Consider the following 22809-nt stretch of genomic DNA (forward strand, 5'->3'; position numbering starts at 1 on the left):
CATCACAAGACCCATCCCAGAGTAGCCTCTAACAGCCAAGAACTACCAAAATGCAGAATGTTATAACCAAGTCCCATCCTGCTCCTAAGCCAATGGCATCTTTGACAAGGTCAGTTTACCTCATCCTAGGACCCAGACCTGTCAAGCCAATAAGAGACCACCTCTATCAAACAGAAAGCAAACAAAGTGGTTCTTCTGCCCTCCAAAGCTAAGCAGTTCCTTCCCATTTGATCAAAGGGGCTTTCACCACTATCTCTCAGTGGCATCTGAGGAGAGCCCAGGTCCTCCTTCTATTCCAGGCTGCAGCCCAAGGACACTCACCATGCAGTGGTCAGACACTAGGCTCAATCCACTGCCTCACTTCTCCCTGGGACAATTCCTACACAGGCCTTCTCCCTGGCTCTCTCAGGCATGCTTCAGACATTCCTTTCTCAGTGCCTTCTCCAGATTTCTCCTGGCCACTCCATTACCCTTATACCAGCCCCTTTCGAGACTTCGTCCCCAGAACACCATAAATTTATTCCCTGAATCTCCCACTGTACTGAGCAGGGCCAGCTCCAGGCACCAGCCAAGGAAGCAGGTGCCTGGGGCGGCCAATAGAAAGGGGCAGCACTCCATCCGTTATTGGGGTGGCATATCCGGTCTGCGGCAGGAATTCAACGGCGGGTCCTTCAGGAACTCAGTCTTCGGCGGCAATTCAGCAGCGAGTCCTTCACTCCGTCTCATCTTCGTCGACGGCACTTCGGCAGCAGCTCAATCGGGTTTTTCTTTTTTTTCTCTTCGCTGCTTGGGGCAGCAAAAAAGCTGGAGCCAGCCCTGGGTACTGAGCAATAGGCAGCTCTTTCATAGTCTGTTCCTTTCCTCTAGCAGGCCTTATTGTAGGTTGTAGTCACATGATCCTTCTGGTGAATTAAAGGTCTCAGAATGCCATTCCTTAAAGGGTCAGAACTTGGATCAGGGAAAGACTGGACCCAAGTCTGTCCTTAAAGGCACACCCTGCCCATTTTCAGCTGTTCATATAGGCAATCTTTAAGATGCCTTTATGCTGCCAGAGTAGTGCAATGGGGCCTGACTGTAGGCCAAGACTTGGCCCAATCAATATTCAGAACAGGGTGAGGTTACCTGTTTACAAATGGTATGACATTTTATATATCCATTCACTGCTTCCTACATTATTCCAGCTACAGAATACACTGCTGCCACCACCTTTGCTCTCACAAGAGTTTGCCAGGGGTTCACTTCATTCTGAGGGATTTCCCTGCTCTCTAAATTATCTTCCCATTTTTATTGCATCATTGTATGTATTCCTTATAAAGAACAAGCTTTGTCTGGATAGTTATACCTCAGCTTCCATGTCCTCATTCCCCACCCTCTCCATCCCACCCCCCTCATTGGTTTATGTGGTAATCAATACACGCCCATGACAGGGATTCACTTGAGTTAATGATAAAAGCTCCATTTCAGAAAACACCATGTTCTCACAACAGTCCATCAGAGTAGCTAATATAATCTTGAGACACTAGGAAGTAAGTTACCTAACAGATCTGTTTTACACCCGATAATATAGGGGGGGAAATCACTGTATTCAAGAAATTCAGAGTTCTTCTGCAGTCTAAATTATTGTCCTTCTACAACAGTCACAAAGGTGCAAATGTCTGGGGAGCAACGTGTTCTGCAAATCTTACTGCAGAGTTAATGTGCTCCAGTTAATAACCTTGAGCAACTGAAATTCTCCAAAAAAAAAATTATAAAAAGTTTTTTTTCTTTCCTTTGTTTTCAGAATAGTATCCTGCCACTAGCTTATGTCATTTGATGGATAAGATCAGAGATTGATTACCTACACAAGGATTTGGTACATGGCCCAGACCTCATAAACCAATGATTTATATATGGTGCCACTCCTAGAAATGAAAAAGAACTTTTGGCTTCTCTTGGTAGACAAGAATGGCCTTGGAGAGGTCATAGGGGCTTGAGTATGGACCCTCTCCAATTAAAACGTATTGGGGGATCTGGCTAACAGATTCTAACAGGTCTTTTTTTACAAACATCCATTTTTTCATGTACAGGTGTCTTGGCATATGTTTTTAAACCTCTCTCTGTTTTTTCATGCATGTAGCTCTGTTTCTTTATCATTTGTAGCTGTGGTACTACTTAGCAGTCATTGCTTTAGAGATTCTGGACCAATCGAATTGGTATCCCTGTATAGGTGAGGAGGGTCTTGGTTAGGCCCCTCTCTAATTATTCATGTGGGACAACACATTGGAACGTTTTAATTAACACTTAGATTTACAAACATCCATTTCTTCCTCCTTTGCTCATATTTTTAAAATCTCTCTCTCTCGTGACATTTTAGCTTTTCTCATTATTTTAGCTGCAGTTCTTTTTCATTCCTAGTGGTGGTGCTACATACAAATCATTGGTTTAGTGTCATAGGCCACATAGTAAATCTTATTGGCTTTCTTCTCTAGAGCTAATAGGATATTGGTCAGGCCCCTCCTGCAGTTAAAACACATTGGGTTGTGTAACAATGTCCCTCTTTCATCATATCAGGGCTCGGCATTTTTCCCTCTGGCATTGAGAGGGCTGTGGTAAATCAGTCCCACTCTCAAGGTTTAATACTTCACATTGGTTTCTTTACAGGATAGGCCTTAGGGGTGGCCTGAGGGCTTTTTTAAAAAAAAGCTAAACAAAAACTTTTCCTAACTCCGACAGGAGTAGTGCGTCTTCTTAGATGGCTACCAATCGCTAGCTACCCTCTCTAACCTATTGTGGGCCCAGCTATGATGGCAACCAAGACCCCCTCTCCAATCACAAATAAACACAAGATTTCCCCTTGTAGGGGAAAAACAGCTCTTTACCTACAGGAAGCCTTTCCCCCTCACTGCACACATCCCTTCCACAGTTTGCTTCTCATCCCTCCTCCCTTTTCTCTCTCCCTGGAAGAGATTTTTAAAGGTCACAGGCTGCTCTTAATTAGTCTCAGGTGTCCATAATTAGCCTGAGGTAACCTCTCTCAGTTCATAGGAAAGAGGATTTTAACCATTCTGGCTGATATACCTGCCTTCGGCCATCTATAACACCAGGGAGAGGATGTTGGCTGAGGAGCTTGTTTGCGACTGTGGGGCCTATTTCCAGTCCTCCCTCCATTCACGTATCCAAGCAGAGTTCCTCTGGGCGGCATCCACTGGCTCCCTTGACACCTTTGAGGAGCAGTGGGCTCTGTCTGGGATTCTCTGCTCAGTGTCCCCTTCAGGTTCTCTCTTTTTGACCCTATCACCTTCACACCCGCCTTTATTTTATTTTTTGTTGTCCCCCCGTAATCAGTTGAGTTCCCGGGTTCAGTGGATCCTTCCCAAAGGCTGGGGGAGGGTCCTTTGGCCGTGGGCAGGCTTATGCCCGCCCACTTCCCCTGGAATTTTTAATAGGACCAGCCTTCCAGTTTGAGGAGCAGTGGACGCTGTCTGGGGTTCTCTGTTTGGTATCCCTTTCCGCTTCCCTACTTCTGACCCTTTGACCTTCACACCTGTCATTATTTTTTCTGTTGTCCCCCATAATTATTTGAGTCCCAGGCTCAGTGGATCCTCCCCATAGGCTGGGAGAGGGTCGGGGGAGGGTCGGGGGAGGGTCCCGCCCACCTCCCCAAAACCCATTTGGACCATCGTTTCCTGTGACGTTACTGCTGCTGATGTCATCCTCCTTATCTTATCTCCCCAATCTCTTATCTCATCTACCATCTTATCTCATCTCTTTTTGACATGATACTACTCTGAACTACTCTTCAGTTCAGTCAGTTGAAACAAACTGGTGTTGAACAGGGCTATATGTTTGAAGCATTCTCCATGACCGAACTCTTAGTTTTGTATGTGCTATGAGCTTTCTTTAGTGAAGACCAGGTCAAAGAAGTGTGCTCTTCACTTACAGTGCAAAGCAATGAGGTTTCAGGTAGTTCTTAGTATCTAAAGGAGTTTGTTCCAGAATCTTAGATCTGCCCCTGACGATCCTCAGCTACACACACAATCAAGCTTCACCCTTGCAGGGAATCATTTAATTGTGCCACAGAAATGGAGTTAATGACCACAATCTTCATCCAAATGTGTGAGGTTTGTTTGAGATCCTGGATTAAAACTATTAAGGGCCTTGAAGATAAAGACTGAAATTTTTGAACTTTATGCAATATTCAATGGGGAGTCAATAGAGTGATGATAGGATGGGTTTGTTGTAGGGCTGTCAAGCGATTTAAAAAATCGTGATTAATCATGGGATTAAAAAAAATAAGCGCCATTAATTGTGCTGTTAAATAATAATAGAATACTATTTATATAAATATTTTTGGATGTTTTCCACATTTTTAATTATATTGATTTCAATTACAACACAGAATTCAAAGTTTACAGTGCTCACTTTATATTTACTTTTGATCATAAATATTTGCACTGTAAAAATAAGATAAATAGTATTTTTCAATCTACTTAATACAAGTACTGTAGTGAAATCGCTTTATCATGAAAGTTGAACTTACAAATGTAGAATTATGTACAAAAAAAAACTGCATTCAAAAATAAAACAATGTAAAACTTTAGAGCCTACAAGTCCACTCAGTCCTACTTCTTGTTCAGCCAATCACTCAGACAAACAAGTTTGTTCACATTTGCAGGAAATAATGCTGCCCGCTTCTTGTTCACATCTTGCATCTGGCATGTAAATATCTTGCAATGCCGGCTATAAAAGTGCCATGTGAACGTCTGTTCTCACTTTCAGGTGACATTGTAAATAAGAAGCAGGCAGCATTATCTCCTGTAAATGTGAACAAACTTCTTTGTCTGAGCGATTGGAGGAACAAGAAGTAAGACTTAGTGGACTTGTAGGCTCTAAAGTTTTAGGTTGTTTTGTTTTTGAGTGAAGTAATGTAACAAAAAAAATCTACATTTGTAAGTTGCACTTCCATGATAAAGAGATTGCATTACGGTACTTGTATGAGGTGAATTGAAAAATACTATTTCTTGTGTTTATCATTTTTACAGTGCAAATATCTGTAATAAAAATAATATAAAGTGAGTACTGTTTACTTTGTATTCTGTGTTGTAATTTAAATCAATATTTGAAAATGTAGAAAAACATCCAAAATATTTAATAAATTTCAATTGGTATTCTATTTGACAGTGTGATTAATCACAATTAATTTTTTTGAGTTAACTGTGATTAATCAACAGCCCTACTTTATTGTAACCTGTGTTGCTGAGTGATTTGTCCAAGGTTACAGAGGAATTCAGTGGCAGATGCAGGAATAAAGCTCAGGTCTCCTGACTAGTACTTTGGGCCCAGTTAAACATGCAGTCTCCTTGATTTACAAAAAGGGTGCTTATCCATACACTCCAGGCACACTTGATATAAATTTTAAAATGCAACATAATTAGAACTGAGGAAAAAACTGATTTTTCGGTTTGTTGGCCAAACCAAAAAAATCCAGCAAAAGAGTTGGTTTATTTTAAACTTAAACTGATTTTTTGTTTTTTTCACGTCAAAATGAAAAGCTAAAAAAAGTCATTAGGAACAAACAAAACATTTCAAACCAACTTTTGTTTTTTTTGAAAATGTCATTTTGAATTGGCATTTTGTTTGGAACATGTGGATTTGAAAGAAAATGTCCAAATGAACTATTTCAATGTTTTCCAAAAGAAAATTTCAAGGGGCGGGGGGAGAGTTGGCCAAAATTATCCACCAAAAGTGGCTGAATTTCCTAGTCACTGAAATAACTTCATCCATCTTTATAAACAATGCCCTAAGTAAAACAGGACCATTTAATATAACCCACCACCTCCAGAAATCCACACAATATAAAAACTCAAATCTCCCTCCCCTTTCAATAATCCTCCCCCCTCCCCCCATTTTATAGGTCCCCTCCCCATTTTCAAATGCCTGGGGGGCAAGATTAACTTTTCAACTTTCTCCTTTTTTTGTTTCATGCACTTTTAGAGATTTTGGTGTGTTTTTTTTTAATTTTGCCACAGTAAATAATAATAATTGTTAGCATTTATATACTGCTTTTTGTCCATAGATCACAACGTGTTTTACAAAGGTGAGTAAATATTGCAATCTCAATTGTACAGACAGGTAAATTAAGGCTGCTAAATTTCGGTGCCTCAATTTTTGAGTGCTAAGCTTTAAACAAAAGGGTAAAATCCTGGCCCCATTGAAGTCAAGAGCAAAACTCCCATTGACTTCATTGGGGCCAGTATTTCACCCCTAGGGCCTGATTTTCAGAGGTGCTGAGACTCTCAACTTCAAATGAAATCAATGGGATCCTATGTGCTCAGAGTATCTGAAAATCAGGATCCATCTGTGGCTGTCCCAAATTGGGCACCCAAAATCTGAGGCACCCAAATTTAGGGGTGAAATAAAAGCCAGAAGTTTCAGTTTCATCACTTTAACACAACTGTGCTATTCAGTGCTGCATTGCTGGATACAGCTTGATCCTCCTCAGGCCACTGGAGGGAGAGAAGGGGATGTGACAGGGATCAATAAAGTTATTTGGACAAGATAGAGGAAGTGGGGAGTCTGTCTGCTCTGATAGCTCACTTTAGTTTACCAACAAATATAATAAGTTTTGACATTTTGCCAACTTTGCCATCCAGGGGATGCATGCCCTGACTAATCCAGTGTTATAATAGAAGGTCTGAGGCAAGGGGTGAGCAGAGTCTGTTCATTTTTTATGGCAACCAGTGGAAATGACAATAAAGATGTTTAGTAGAACAGATTAGATTTAAGCAATCACCAAAGGAATCTGTTTATTTGCATGGAATTTATTATTCACAGTGACTGGTTTTCTTTACAGTGCATAGGGTGCACAGGTAGGGATAATTTGTGTTTGAAAATGCATTCACTTGAAGGGCCAAGAAGAGCAAAAGGTAAGATTACAAACTCAGAAAAAAATATTGCAAGAGTGGAAGCAGTGCAGCACAATAATGGATTCGCTTATTAGAGCTAGGTAACTTGAAATTTGAACAGCCACTAAAATTAAGGTTTTCTGATAACTCTAAGAATGGAATAGATATCTATTGTGAGTATGATGCTTTTTTTATTTGTTTTTCTTACTTCTGAATAATAAATGTCTTTATTTTTATGTCTCTTGACTATTTCCGAAGGGACAATCATCTGAGGGTATGTCTACACTACGAAATTAGGTCGAATTTATAGAAGCCAGTTTTATAGAAATCGTTTTTATACAGTCGATTGTGTGTGTCCCCACATAAAATGCTCTAAGTGCATTAAGTCGGTGGACCGCGTCCACAGTACTGAGGCTAGCGTCAACTTCCAGAGCGTTGCACTGTGGGTAGCTATCCCACAGTTCCCACAGTCTCTGCCGCCCATTGGAATTCTGGGTTGAGATCCCAATGCCTGATGAGGCAAAAACAGTGTCGCGGGGGATTCTGAGTACATGTCGTCAGGCTCCCCCCCCACCTCCGTGAGAGCAACAGCAGAGAATCGTTTTGCGCCTTTTTTCCTGGGTTACCTGTGCAGACGATATACCACCACAAGCATGGAGCCCGCTCAGCTCAGCTCAGCTCACCGTCACCATATGTCATCTGGGTGCCGGCAGACGTGGTACTGCATTGCTACACAGCAGCAGCTAATTGCCTTTTGGCAGTAGACGGTGCAGTATGACTGGTAGCCTTCATCGGCAATCTGGGTGCTGGCAGACGTGGGACTGCATTGATATACAGCAGCAGCTCCTTGCCTTTTGGCAGTAGATGGTGTATTATGATTGGTATCCATCATCATCGTACTCCTCAGTGAGTTCGATCAGAGGCACCTGGGCAGACATGTTTTGTCTCCTGGAGACTCAGTCCTGCCGGCAGTCCTACTGAACCGTCTTGACGATGATGGCTAGCAATCGTAATGCAGCATCTTCTGCCAAGCACCCAGAAGATGCCGATGACTATCAGTCATGCTGCACCGTCTGCTGCCAGCCTAAGATGTAAAAGATAGATGGACCAGATTTGTTCTGTATTCATTTGCTTCCCCCTCCCTCCGTGAAATCAATGGCCTGCTAAACCCAGGGTTTTGAGTTCAATCTTTGGGGGGGACATTCTGTGTGACAGTTGTTTATGTTTCTCCCTGATGCACAGCCACCTTTGTTGATTTTAATTCCCTGCAAGCCATGTCGTCACTCGCCCCTCCCTCCCTCCGTCAGACAATAGTTTTGCGCCTTTTTTCAGCCCAGACGCCATAGCACTGGGATCATGGAGCCTGCTCAGATCACAGTGGCAATTATGAGCACTATGAACACCACGCGCATTGTCCTGGAGTATATGCAGAGCCAGAACATGCCAAAGCAAAACCAAGCGAGGAGGTGATTGCAGCGCAGCGACGAGAGTGATGAAGAAATTGACATGGACATAGACCTCTCACTAAGTACGGGCCCCAGCAATGTGCAAATCATGGTGTTACTGGGGCAGGTTCATGCCGTGGAACGCCGATTCTGGGCCCAGGAAACAAGCACAGACTGGTGGGACTGCATCGTGTTGCAGGTGTGGGGCGATTCCCAGTGGCTGCGAAACTTTCGCATGCATAAGGGCACTTTCATGGAACTTTGTGACTTGCTTTTCCCTGCCCTGAAGTGCCAGAATATCAGGATGAGAGCACCCCTCACAGTTGAGAAGCGAGTGGCGATAGCCCTGTGGAAGCTTGCAATGCCAGACAGCTACCGGTCAGTCGGGAATCAATTTGGAGTGGGCAAATCTACTGTGGGGGATGCTGTGATCCAAGTAGCCAACACAATCGAAGACCTGCTGATATCAAGGGTAGTGACTCTGGGAAACGTGCAGGTCATAGTGGTTGGCTTTGCTGCAATGGAATTCCCTAACTGTGGTGGGGCGATAGACGGAACCCATATCCCTATCTTGTCACCGGAGCACCAAGCCACCGAGTACATAAACCAAAAAGGGTTCTTTTCAATGCTGCTGCAAGCCCTGGTGGATCACAAGGGACATTTCACTAACATCAACGTGGGATGACCAGGAAAGGTACATGATGCTCGCGTCTTCAGGAACTCTGGTCTGTTTCAAAAGCTGGAGGAAGGGACTTTCTTCCCAGACCAGAAAATAACCATTGGGGAGTTGAAATGCCTATAGTTATCCTTGGGGAACCAGCCTACCCCTTAATGCCATGGTTCATGAAGCCGTACACAGGCAGCCTGGACAGTAGTCAGGACCTGTTCAACTATAGGCTGAGCAAGTGCAGAATGGTGGTAGAATGTGCATTTGGACGGTAAAAGCGCGCTGGCGCAGTTTACTGACTCAGATAGAGCTCAGCGAAACCAATATTCCAATTGTTATTGCTGCTTGCTGTGCGCTCCACAATATCTGTTAGAGTAAGGGGGAGACATTTATGGCGGGGTGGGAGGTTGAGGCAAATCACCTGGCCGCTGATTACGCACAGCCAGACACCAGGGCGGTTAGAAGAGTACAGCAGGGCGCGGTGCGCATCAGAGAAGCTTTGAAAACCAGTTTTGTGACTGGCCAAGCTACGGTGTGAAACTTCCGTTTGTTTCTCGTTGATGAACCCCCACCCCTGGTTCACTCTACTTCCCTGTAAGCTAACCACCCTCCCCTCCCCTCCCCTCTTCGGGCACCACTTGCAGAGGCAAGAAAGTCATTGTTACTTCACATTCATGCATTCTTTATTAATTCATCATACAACTAGGGGGATAACTGCCAAGGTAGCCCGGGAGGGGTGGGGGGAGGAGGGAAGGACAAGGACACACTGCAGTTTAAAACTTTAAAACTTTAACTCTTATTGAAGGCCAGCCTTCTGATGCTTGGGCACCTTCATCTGGGGTGGAGTGACTTGGTGGCCTGAGGCCCCCCCACCGCATTCTTGGGCATCTGGGTGAGGAGGCTATGGAACTTGGGGAGGAGGGCTTTTGGTTACACAGGGGCTGTAGCAGTGGTCTCTGCTCCTGCTGCCTTTCCTGCAGCTCAACCATACACTGAAGCATATTAGTTTGATGCTCCAGCAGCCGAAGCATCAACTCTTGCCTTCTGTCAGCAAGCTGACGCCACCTATCCTCTTCAGCCCGCCACTTGCTCTCTTCAGCCCGCGACTCAGCCCGCCACCTCTCCTCTCGTTCATATTGTGCTTTTCTGTAGTCTGACATTGACTGCCTCCACGCATTCTGCTGTGCTCTGTCAGCGTGGGAGGACATCTGGAGCTCCATGAACATATCATTCCAAGTCTGCCATTTTCTCCTTCTAATCTTCACTAGCCTCTGTGAAGGAGAAACATTTGCAGCTGGTGGAGGAGAAGGGAGAGGTGGTTAAAAAAGACACATTTTAGAGAACAATGGGTACACTCTTTCACATTAAATTTTGCTGTTCACATTACACAGCACATGTGCTTTCGTTACTAGGTCGCATTTTTCCTCTTATATTCAGGGCCTGCCGGTTTGGTGTGAGAGATCACTCACGCAGTATCAGGCAACAGAATTCGGCTTGCAGGCAGCCATGGTAAGCCACAGTCTTTTGGCTTTGTTAACCTTCATAACATGTGGGAATGGTTTCAAACAGCAGTGCCCTCATTTCCCATACCAAGCACCCGTTGGGTTGGCCATTTAAAATGGGTTTGCAATGTAAAAGGAGGGGCTGCGGTTTCCAGGTTAACATGCAGCACATACCCAACTAACCCCCCTGCCTCTCCCACACCCAATTCTCTGGGATGATCACTTCACCCCTCCCCCCCACCACGTGGCTAACAGAGGGGAATATTTCTGTTCAGCCAAGCAGGAACGGGCACCTCTGAATGGCCCCTTAATAAAATCACCCCATTTCAACCAGGTGACCGTGAATGATATCACTCTCCTGAGGATAACAAAGAGAGATAAGGAATGGATGTTGTCTGCATGCCAGCAAACACCGGGACCATACGCTGCCATGCTTTGTTATGCAATGATTCCAGACTACGTGCTACTGGCCTGGCGTGGTAAAGTGTCCTACCATGGTGGACGGGATAAGGCAGCCCTCCCCAGAAACCTTTTGCAAAGGCTTTCGGAGTACATCAAGGAGAGCTTTCTGGAGATGTCCCTGGAGGATTTCCGCTCCATCCCCATACACGTTAACAGACTTTTCCAGTAGCTGTACTGGCCATGATTGCCAGGGCAAATTAATCATTAAACACGCTTGCTTTTAAATCATGTGTAATATTTACAAAGGTACACTCACCAGAGGTCCCTTGTGTGCCCTCACGGTCTGGGAGCATGCCTTGGGTGAGTTCGGGGGTTACTGGTTCCAGGTCCAGGGTGATAAACATATCCTGGCTGTTGGGGAAACCGGTTTCTCCGCTTCCTTGCTGTGAGCTATCGTCATTGTCTTCATCATCATCTTCCTCGTACCCCGAACCCGCTTCCCTGTTGCGTGCTTCTCCATTGATGGAGTCAAAGCACACGATTGGGGTAGTGGTGGCTGCACCCCCTAGCATGGCATGCAGCTCTGCGTAGAAGCGGCATGTCTGTGGCTCTGCCCCAGACCTTCCGTTTGCCTCTCTGGCTTTGTGGTAGGCTTGCCTTAGCTCCTTAATTTTCACGCGCCACTGCTGTGCATCCCTGTTATGGCCTCTGTCCTTCATGGCCTTTGAGACTTTTTCTAATATTTTGCCATTTTGTTTACTGCTATGGGAGTTCAGCTAGCAGTGATTTGTCTCCCCATATGGCGAGCAGATCCCGTACCTCCCGTTCGGTCCATGCTGGAGCTCTTTTGCAATCCTGGGACTCCATCATGGTTACCTGTGCTGATGAGCTCTGCATGGTCACCTGTGCTCTCCACGCTGGGCAAACAGGAAATGAAATTCAAAAGTTCGCGGGGCTTTTCCTGTCTACCTGGTCAGTGCATCTGAGTTGAGAGTGCTGTCCAGAGCGGTCACAATGAAGCACTCTGGGATAGCTCCCGGAGACCAATACTGTTGAATTCCATCCACACTACCCCAAATCCGACCCGGAAAGGCCAATTTCAGCGCTAATCCCTTTGTCGGAGGTGGAGTAAAGAAACCGTTTTAAAGGGCCCTTTAAGTCGAAAAAAAGGGCTTCGTCGTGTGGACGTGTCCAGGCTTAATTCGATTTAACGCTGCTAAATTCGACCTAAACTCATAGTGTAGACCAGGCTTCAGTAGGTTATTTCCCAGCAAACGGAATTGGGAATGAATGAATGAATGAAATACATTAGAAGGAACAATACAACTTAGTTTTCTGTATTGTCTTGTGAAAAATATATCTCTGGATGCTTTAGAGTTGGAAATATAGTTACAGAGTTAAATTACAAAGAACAGAGGGAAGAAGACAGTAAGTGTCACGGGGACAGAGAAAAAGGTATGTTTTCAGAGGAGATTTGTAGACAATGTATTAATCAGGCAGAGAGGGATTTGGAATATTCTGTTTGGCAGGATACACAGAGGAGAAGGTTTTTTCACCAAAACTGGAAAGATCATAAGCAGGGTGCAAATGGAGATGGATACTAGATGGGTGGAGGAAATTAGGAAAAGTAGATGAGTAGATTCATATATTCAACAAAGAGCTGCTGATTTTCCTCTGAGAGCCTTTTCACACCATTCTTTCTTACTGTTGAACACACTCTCCAAAACACTGTCACACGCAATCTCTTCTGGCACTTAGGTCTGTAAACTGGGGTAATCTTCAACTCCTCCCTGGTCCCACATGCCAATCCTGTGTCCACATCTTCCTGCTTCTTGCTCCACCAGATTTCTAAGATTTGATCTTGTCCATCTGTCCAACTAGCTAAAACTCCTTACCAGACCCTCATCATCACCCATCTTGATTATGGTAACCTCTGATTCTCACATCACCCTGCTCAAGTCCATACAGAATGCAGCTGCTGAGATCACTTTCTTTACCTGGTCAATCTGATCATGTCACCTTCCTCTTTGAATCCCTCCACTGAATCCCCCTTTTCCATGGTATCAAATTCAAGTTTCTTGTTCTTTCCATAACTCTGTTCCTCCCTACTTATTCAGTCTTGTCTCTTATGGCATTGCTCCGTGGCCCCTCTGCTGCACAAGTGATGCCAACCCCAGTTGGTTGTTTCTTTGCATATTCCACAACTCACTCTGAACTTTTTTCTGTGACACACCATGCAAAGAATATTCTTCTTGGGATGGTCTACCATTCTCTCCTCATTCAAATCTTTCCTCAAGATTCACTTCCTCTGAGGCCTATAAACAACCTAAACAATCTATTTAACCTTCTGTTCCTTTTTTTTAAACTAGTATCATCCTGTATGCTAGTCTTTGCTGAGTAAATATGCAACGTTATCAAGGTTTCCCCATGCTTCCTTCCCAGACCTCGTTCCCCTATCCTGTTCTGTTATTTATCCTCTCCTCATTGCATCATGCCTGAAATTAGATTGTGAGCTTTCTGTGAGCTTAACTACAAACTGTTGGGCATTGTAAACAAAATTAAAATAATAAACTTTGGGGACCTCTGATTATAGGCTAGAGTTGGGAGGCTCCAAAGAGATTGAATATTTTGACTATTCTATAACCTACCTCTGACCATTTAAGGAAGTACTACCTCAAAAGAGAGGTTACATGGAGGGATGTCACAGAATCATGCAATGCCTTTTGGGTCTTGAATTAGATTCAAGTTTGAATGGATTCTGATTTAGCCTGCAAGCTAAACATTATGGGCCAGTCCCACATCCCAGGCTAAGGATGGTGCAAAGAGAGGATTTAAAGCTTCTCTAAAGGGGTCGATGGCATTTTCCTGTCATAGAGGAGTCACCCGGTGGCATAAAGCTGACATAGCCATTTCCATGCCATCTACTTCCCCTGCCTTATATGTAGGTGAACAGTCAAGGACAGGAGGGCTGTGGGTGGAGCACACCACGCTCTGACATTCCAGTTCTATTCCAGTCAGCATGAATTAGAGTAGCTCTGTGAATGTTCTCATTTGTACTGGGAGATGAACAGTGGTCATCTGGTGGTCCCCAAGGCAAGGACAGGTGGAAAGGTAATGCAATGCCTCCTCTGCCTCATCCTTTCCAAGTTTGCTCAGTATCCAGCCTATCTATTTAAGTAAATAAAAATAAAAGGCCAAATCCTGGCACAGTGGTAAGCACTTACAGCTCTTGGACACTGAAGCCAGACAAATTCAGACTAGAAATAAAGTACAAAGTTTTAAGTGAGAGTAATTACCCACTGGAACAACTTATCTAGGGATATGGTGGATTTTCCATCACTTGAAGTCTTTAAATCAAGACTGGATATCTTTCTAAATGATACGTTTTACTTCAAACAGAAGTCAAGGGCTTGATGCACAGATTACTGGCTGAGGATCTATGGCCAGTGTTATGCAGGAGGTCAGAATAGATTATCATAATGGCCTTTTGGCCTTAACAAAATCTATTAATTGCGTGGATAATCCTGGTCACTAAAGTCCTCTGTTTATTCACAGATGTGGCACAGTATGGGCAGCATGAGTGCAATATTCCTTGTACTGTCCCATTAATGTTACTTACTCCTAATCTGAACTCCTTTTAGGAGTCAGATTGCATTTCAGCCACCCCACCATTTAATTCATGGTTCCTCAGAGGTATTTGTTAACTAGAAACAATACAACCAAATTCATTTCACAAATGCTGCTGCACAGCCATTAGAGTCTATGAATTTTATTCATTACTGACACGAACCAGATTTGAACTTGTGATCTAGAGGGGAAAGGCTTTGTGTAGCATGACCAGCCCTGTGGCATCCAGTAAACCTAGATGTGTTCTTACGGTTATTTTAACTCTTACTTTTGGTAGTGTACTTCCCCAAATACACTTCCATTTCCCCCTCAGAGATAATCCTAAAGCTGTGCAACCCCTGTAGTGCCATATCCTGTCCCTTTTTGATAAGTCATGTGTTTCACTTAATAGAACACTGGCTGTTGACAGGCACTAGTGGGGATGAAAATGTCCATGCTTCTTCTTTCACTTGACATCAGCAGACACAAGCAAGAAGCATCTCAGTAAGTGGAACCTGCAGGCAAGGGTCACTCTCTATGCCTCATCTTTTATCTGATTTCCTGACTTTCCATCACCAGCATAGCTGGTTAATGTTGTTGTGCTTGCTGTTGAAGGGAGAGACTCAGCAGCGAGGTGAAGAAGGAAGACCGCCCAGGGACGTCTTCTCTGGTCATAAAGCTTTTAGAGCAAAGGTTCCGCTGTCTAGTAGCACTGCATGCTTCATACATTGCTACCTTCCTGAGTGAACAGGAATAAAAAAGCCACCATTTTTGAATGGGTTGCAATGAAAACACTATTTCATCCACAGAAGAAGGAACAAACAGATAAAAGTGCTAGTAATGGATCAAGAATGCCCTCTCTTCCCTACACTGAACAAACTTTAAAGCCTGCCTTCTACAGGAGAAGAGGTGGTGGTTGGTATAGTCAGAAGGATGAGCCTGGATGAGGTGGGGGCATGGATGATGCAATCAGAGAGATGGTAAGAGACACAGATGATGTGCTTGAGGTAAAAGAAGAAGAGAGTTTTGCATTGTGCCAGGTTAGCTTGACAACTACAGGATATATGTGAGGGAGACTGAAAAGTAGGAAGGAATGGACAGGACAGAATTCAGTAAGAAATCAGAAGGGAAGGAAAAGGCTAGGTAAGGAGACAGGTTTACTCAAAAATGTAAATATGAGAGATTAGGAAGCAGCCTGGCTGTTGAGAAGATGGGGCATAGCAGCTAGATTCAGTGTCTTTACACACAAGAGAGAACTTCCCTTATGTGGTTAGAAATTCCCATGTGTGTTTGTAGCTTCCTGGTTTTCATGGATCTGGGCCTTGTTTTCCTATAATCTACCCCTCCAGCTGGGAACCCTAACATAGGGATGGGAATTGATGATGGTGTGGGAGCCGTAACAGGAGAGAGGCCGCTGCTGCACGGGCATTCCCTCTCTTCTCTGTGTCCCAAGTGATTCTTGCATTTCCTCTGAAAATTTGGAAGCCTGACTTTGTGTCTTCTACTGTATTATACAAGTCACGCACCTGGAAAATGTCCTGTCATCCAGACAAGGAAGCAATACCAGTTACTACTTTGCAATTTAAATACATTTGGGGGAAAAAAAGTAACTCAGATACTTTGGCTGGGAAATATTGACTGGTTTGATATTTTTTACATATGCTTCCACCTCCATTTCTTTGAAGAGAGCTATTGAATATTTATACTCTTACACCTTTACAATTACTTAAAATGCATCCTTCTTTTTACCTCTGTTTTTCATTGTGTTTCCTCTTTTGGTGCAAAAACAATTACTCTACTGGATTCAAGATTTTTTTTTCCCTTAAGTTTCCTTTTTTAATAATGAGGTCCTGTTAGCAAATATGTATAAATAAATATTTACTATATTGATACGCACAACTAAGTTGGATTATTGCAATGTACTTGGCACAACCCTTGGAGAGCACTTGGAAGTTATGATTGCAGATGACTGCCCATTATATAGCATTAGCAGCAGGAAACGTACTATGTCAGTTCTCTAGGATTTCAACAGGCTTCTTTTGGCTTTGGGGTACATTTCAAGAAGTTACTGATCTACAAAGACCTCACTTAGGGCCTGGCTGCTTGGGAGACCATGTCTATATTTACTGTGGCTGCATATTAGGCCCAGTGAGGCACTCCAGCTAACAGACTTTATTTTGTGTGTTGACAGCTGATGTCAAAGCACTCTCAGTGGAAGCCTTCCCCCAACTCTGGAATTCAGTTCCCTGCTTGGTACAACAAAGCACTGGACAAAGTCTGATGACCTTTCAGCCACTGTGCATGGCCCATCTCTTTTCTCAAGTGTTTCTTTGAAAGTATGTGTAGGTGGGGTGAATCATTGTTTGTTTGTAGGGCAATGTCCCTTTTTTCTGCTCTTTGTACTAGCAGCAAAAATATACAATACTGTATTTTCAATTCTGCTATACTCTGTGAGATAATTCTGATAGGGAGCATTTAAAGTACAACATATTTAGTCAGACATTTAGCTCAAGGACTTTTTTTCCAGGGAACAAAGGAAAAAATCACGTAACACAACACCTTATAGCCGTGTATATTTAGCAAGACTCCTGTAATTTGAGAGCCAGAGCTAAATTTGTCCCTGCTGTAGCTCTGTGAACTTCAATGGTGCATGCCAAAGGTGAATATGAGTAAGTAAATGGAGAGTAGGGACTCACAAAAAACACATTCACCACAGGTGAGATTCTTGACTTGGATGTCTTTAGCCTAGCTAACCAGTCTTCCACCATTAGTGTTTTTCTTCTATTGCCTGTACAGTGTTTGAGGTAGGTGTACATTTCTGCCCAAATAAACTCAAATCAGCTTATTTATTTGAGCTCAGGCATGTTTGCTTGCCACTACCTTCCCTATTTATGACTACCCACTTACATTTTTTCTTCTTTTTCTGTAAAGTATATAATCTTACAGAGGCAGCTTGTCTGTTCTGACAGCCAGCGTTAGCTGAGAAACGTTGCATTCCTGCTGAATTCTTCTACGTCTCCCCCACTCCACACACACTCATTTATTATTTTGCTACCAGTTCTGCTGCAGCAGCAGCAGCAAGGTGAGGACGTGATCTCTGGTTTTGCATACTGGCTGACAGCTGCTTTCAGTGAAGTGTAACAGCCTAGAAGAGAGAGGAGACAGTGCTCTTATCAGTGCAGGAACAATAGCTTTGATTTGTTTCCCACTGAAAAGTGAGCTTTGATAAAATTATGCTGTTTTGATGCTTTGATGATCCAGAACAACCTGTCTATTTTCTGTTCAACTGTTTCCTGAGTTTCAGCCAGACACAGACATAGTACAGTGGGACAGTTATTCATAGCATTGTGAGATAATGAAACAAGTAAATATTCAAAGAGTATTTGTAGCATTCATATAGGGCATTGATGTTTTTTAACAGAAGCAGGGTCTGTTTCTCATTAACACTAACTCCCTTTTTAAGTCACTCTAGCAGGGTAAAGGGTCATTAAAGTGTATGATTATTACTATGTGTTCATAATACTAGTACACCTAGGAGCCATGTAAAGCATGTACAGCACGTCAAAAATTTCCAAACTTTCCACTTCCCTATCTCCCATTATATTTTAAAACCAGCTAATGTAAGGTTGATTAGCAGTACTAATATCACGTCACTCCTTCAGCAGTAGCCCGTTTCAAGGAAAAACAGCAGATCCCAAATTCAAAAGATTAAAGCAAACCTATTGGGACTGAAAGTCTGCTTTTGAAGATACAATGTAACAAAGAAAACCATTACATAAATTTATATATGATGTGAGGAGTGTTTTTTTTATGGGCCAGGATCTAAAAGGTTCTCAAGAAATATACTTGGAATGCACACACTTCTTTGAAGTGAATGTATAAGCAACACACAATAAGGGCTACATTTTCCAAAGGGCTTCCCAAATGTGTGTCCAGAAAGGTTACAGGCACCCCCTTTTTCAATGCATAAAACCCACATGTGTTCTTGCAAATCAGGGAAATGTAACTATAATTATATATGCCCTTTTGTATCAAAATGAGCATTATCCATATATCCAAATGAGCATTATATAAGTGTTAACTATTGACAACTGAATTTTTATTTAAAGTAATCATTATATAATAGCATTTCACATGCAGTAGTAATTCAGCGGGTCTTCACTAGACCTGCTAAATCAACCGCCGATGCATTGATCGCCACAGTGTTGTTCCTCCGGTAAGTGTAGACAAGTCCTAAGAGCGGCTATAGACGTCTCTCCAGCAGCTTTTAATCGGTATGACATTGCAGTCCTCAGGGCACCGGCTGTCGCTTACTCATGTCAAAGTTCCTTTGTTCAAGAGTTCCTGCCTGAAGGTCTCCTGAGGTTGCAAGCAGAGCTCCTGAACTTAGTCAAACTTGTTTACACATTTCTCCAGAGTGGGGGGGTCAGAAACAGTCTCCCCACATTGCTCAAATCCACTGAATTAGAAGCATTGCTGGACTCTTGGAGAGACCTCCCCTGGAATTAATCCCTAAGGTTTCATACAGCCACCCACACCACACTACCCACCACATCCACATAAACATATATATAACATTCATAAAATTAATACAGAGCTCTACCATATTCTTCATAGCTATTCATTATGCAGTGATAATATTACAATGAAGCTATTATAATGCAGTGTCAGTGCATACGGTCATTTGAGGAGTACTAGACTGAGCCGCAAAATAATCATGGCAATCTCCTCTCTCTGCCTCCTCGCTGCTGGGAGAGAAAAGTGCTTCCCTCTCCCCGAACCTTTATGGCTGCTTGCAGGGATGTTGTGGAGGTATCTGGTAACTCCAGGCTATTTGCTTTGGTATTCTCCCTGCAGTTTTACACCATAAAGGCCAGGAAGAGCAAGGAGGGCTTGTACCAAACCCAGTGGCCTCCACAAGATCTGCATGCAGGCCACAAATGTTTCCTGTGATTCAGAGATGCAGGTTGAGTATTACTAGTCTGTATTATTCTACAGTAGAACTATGTACAGTAACTGCTAAAACTATGTGCATGCTCTGTGACATACAGTACTAGATGCAGCTACAGCCTAAGCAAACTCATTAGTAAGGCCCCACCAAATTCATGGTCCATTTTGATCAATTTCATGGTTGTAGGATTTTTTAAATCGTCAATTTCATATTTATATCTGAAATTTCAGGGTGTTATAACCGTGGGGGCCCTGACCCAAAGAGGGCTGTGGGGGGGTCATAAGGTTATTGTGGGGGGGAGTCACAGTATTGCGCCCCTTAATTCTGTGCTACTGCTGACAGAGGTGCTGCCTTCAGAGCTGGGCAGCCAGAGAGCAGCGGGCAGTGCAGAAGTAAGGGTTGCATGGTGGGGGAGGGGTCCTCACTTTTGTGGGGGGGCAGGACTGGCCTTACGAGTGGGTGATAGCCCCCCCACACACACACACAGCCCAAGGCCCCTTTAACTCCCAAGCGCTGGGCCTGGAGCTGGGGAGGGGCAGAGTTGGGGGCAAGAGTGCCAGAACCATTGTAGAAGTGGGAGCACCACCAGCACCAGAACCAGGGGGCATGGGCAATGCCCCCCACTTTTTAGCATGGGCATAGTTTGAGGGACAGAGCATTGCTCCCCCCAAACTGCAAGCTTCAGGCAGGCACAGCTTCTCCCTGTACAGTGACTCCTTCTCCTGATGGGGGCAGGAAGCAAGGTGGGTGTTCAGAGCTTCCTGCAATAGGTGGAGGTTTGCAGAGGTGGGTCTGACCTGGTTCCAGGAGCAGACCCTGCAAGAGAAAAGGAAGTCCTGTCCCTCTCCAGTCCCGCCAGGACTAGTAGCTGGAGCCTGGCACATGGTAGGAGTCCCCAACCGGAGCACCCCCCAGCCCTGCTCCTCGCCAGCAGATTTCACAGAGGAGACCAGATTGCACGCTCTGTGATGCGTTTTTCATGACGGTGACTTTGGTAGGGCCCTAGGCATTAGTTATGGTAGCACTCTGCTGTGATGTTTTTCACACAAAACTTGTGGAAAAGATTGGTAAGTAAGTGGGGAAAAGCCAAAAACAGAGAGTTTATTTCTAGTTTCTAAATTATGCATGTTATCTTGAGAATCTTGATAAAATTTTGCTCACTACGAATTTGGGGACTCTGTACTAGAGAGTTCTCTTCAGACAGGGACAGATTACAGGGAGAGGACGACTGAAAATGTTTTTAGCAGAGTGAATGGTGATTTAGCAACTCAGTTCACTGTAGCATTTAGTTATGCACCAGAATGCCCAACCCCTCCTAGCTAACTTTATCAGATCTTGGCTAAAAAGGCTGGTCTCTTATTCCATTTTTTTCAGTTCTGATGTCAGTGTGAAGGAGGAATTACTCCTATGACTGTGGAAGGAAGGTCCTGTGGTGTTTAGATGCTGCATGTGATTATTAGAACTGGGAGCACTGGCTGTTGGGAGTCTGAAAGGACAGGAAACAGGAAGGAGGGGGGAGGAGTTGAGGAGGCTGGGAGAGTTACAGAGTGTGCAGCTACAGCTTGGAAAAGAGACTTCCACTGTAAATAAAGTTCTGTTGAAGTTTTTTAATACTTTGCTTGGTGGATACAACATTTTGGCGACGAGGATGGATCTTCTGCCTCTGAACCCACCTGCACCCTTTCTGCAAAGCCCAGGTGAGCCTCCAATTGCTTTTACTGCCTGGATCCGTATGTTTGAGACTTATCTGCTTGCAATCAGTGCTACAGAGATTTCTGAAGTAAGAAAGCGTGCTCTGCTAATCCACTGCCTTGGAGCAGAAGGGCAGCGTATATTTTACACTTTTCCCCTTGCAGATGATAAATATGAGACTGCACTCACTGCGTTAAAGAACTTTTTTGTGCCAAAAGTGAATGTAGTAGCTAATCGCTACAGATTTCGCCAGGGTGAGCAGAAACCAGGGGAGACTATAATGCAGTATATTGCTTCCCTGAGGAGTCTGATTGTAACTTGTGACTTTGGGAATATGGCAGATGAGATGATTAGAGACCAGCTCATTGAGAAAACAACAATGCTTCATGTAAGAGAACACTTACTTCTAGAACCACAACTTACACTAGAAAAAGCAATAACCATTGCTACTCAGACTGAGTCAGCTACAGCTGAAGCCAAAATAATGAGCCAGGGTACAGGAGGCCCAGTCCAGGCTGTGACTCCTTTGCAGAAAAGCTCACTATCACTGCAGACAAACAATTGCAAAAGGAAAACTAATGAAAAGCCACTGAATCAGCAAATGCTAAATACAGTAAAAGCATGCTTTCGCTGTGGATCCCCACAACATCTTGCAAGCTACATAGGATGTCCAGCAAAAGTAGCTCAGTGCAATCATTGCAAAAAGATTGGGCATTTTGCTAAAGTATGTCGCAGTAGCCAGTTCAATCAACAGGTGCATGCAGTTACAATACCAGATGTTACTGTGCTGAGTGTAGACAAAATATATACTGCACATATTCCAGAACAGATAAAGTGCACTGTAAATGTTTCTGCCATACCCTCAGGCAAATCACACACTCTTCAGCTAATGTTGGACACTGGCTCAGCAGTATCTATACTACCTGATTCCATCTATTTGCATTACTTTAAAGATGTGCCTCTTACTGAACCCAAACTTCACTTGGTATGCTATTTGAAAAACCATATTCCAGTACATGACTGCCTGCCAGCAATAGTTACTTTTGGTGATTGCTGTGTAACTGCAGAGTTCTACATTGTCCACAAAGGCACTCCTATGCTTGGCAGAGATTTATTAGCTGCTTTAAATCTCAGGGTAGTTAATGGACGAATTGATCTTCCCCAGCAAAGCACTCTTGTGGTACACACACCAGTTTCAGCTGGGACCCAACTCCAGGTTGAGGAGAAACTCGGCTGTGCTTATGGGTTTCTGCATAAAGCTAAAATGCGGAATAATGTGTTGCCTGTACGACAGAAATTACTGTGCTTACCATTTTCAGTTAGGGAAGCTGTTTCAGAGGAACTTAGAAAACTAGTTCAAAAGCACATTATTGAAGAGATTAACTCCTCGGAATGGGTTTCACCTATAGTAGTGAGACAGAAGAAGGGTGGAGACATTCGCCTTTGTGTGGACTTAAGGGAGCCAAATAAAGCTATTGTGATTGACAGCCATCCTCTTCCTCACATAGAGGAAGTATTTGCAGAACTCCGTGGAGCAAAGATGTTTTCTACTCTTGATTTGTAGAGCACATACTACCAGGTTATGTTGCATGAAGATAGCAGAGACCTCACAGCATTTATTACACATGAGGGACTATTTCGTTTTAAACGTGTTCCATAC

At 43.7% G+C, this 22809-nt stretch overlaps 1 protein-coding gene across 1 annotated transcript in view; it reads right to left on the reverse strand.

Moving 5' to 3' along the window:
- Nucleotides 1-9675: 9675 nt before the first annotated feature.
- LOC122174562 (uncharacterized) overlaps nt 9676-22809 on the reverse strand; it is a 29444-nt gene continuing 16310 nt past the window's right edge. Inside the window, exons 2-3 of the mRNA XM_065579763.1 lie at nt 11217-17651; nt 9676-10290 (exon numbers count right to left, since the gene is read on the reverse strand). Coding sequence (XP_065435835.1) covers nt 9770-10290; nt 11217-11619 — 924 coding nt within the window. The 5' untranslated portion in view covers nt 11620-17651 and the 3' untranslated portion in view covers nt 9676-9769. The remainder of the gene's footprint in view (nt 10291-11216; nt 17652-22809) is intronic.

This window comes from Chrysemys picta, chromosome 1, assembly GCF_011386835.1.
Source record: "Chrysemys picta bellii isolate R12L10 chromosome 1, ASM1138683v2, whole genome shotgun sequence".
NCBI lineage: Eukaryota > Metazoa > Chordata > Testudines > Emydidae > Chrysemys > Chrysemys picta.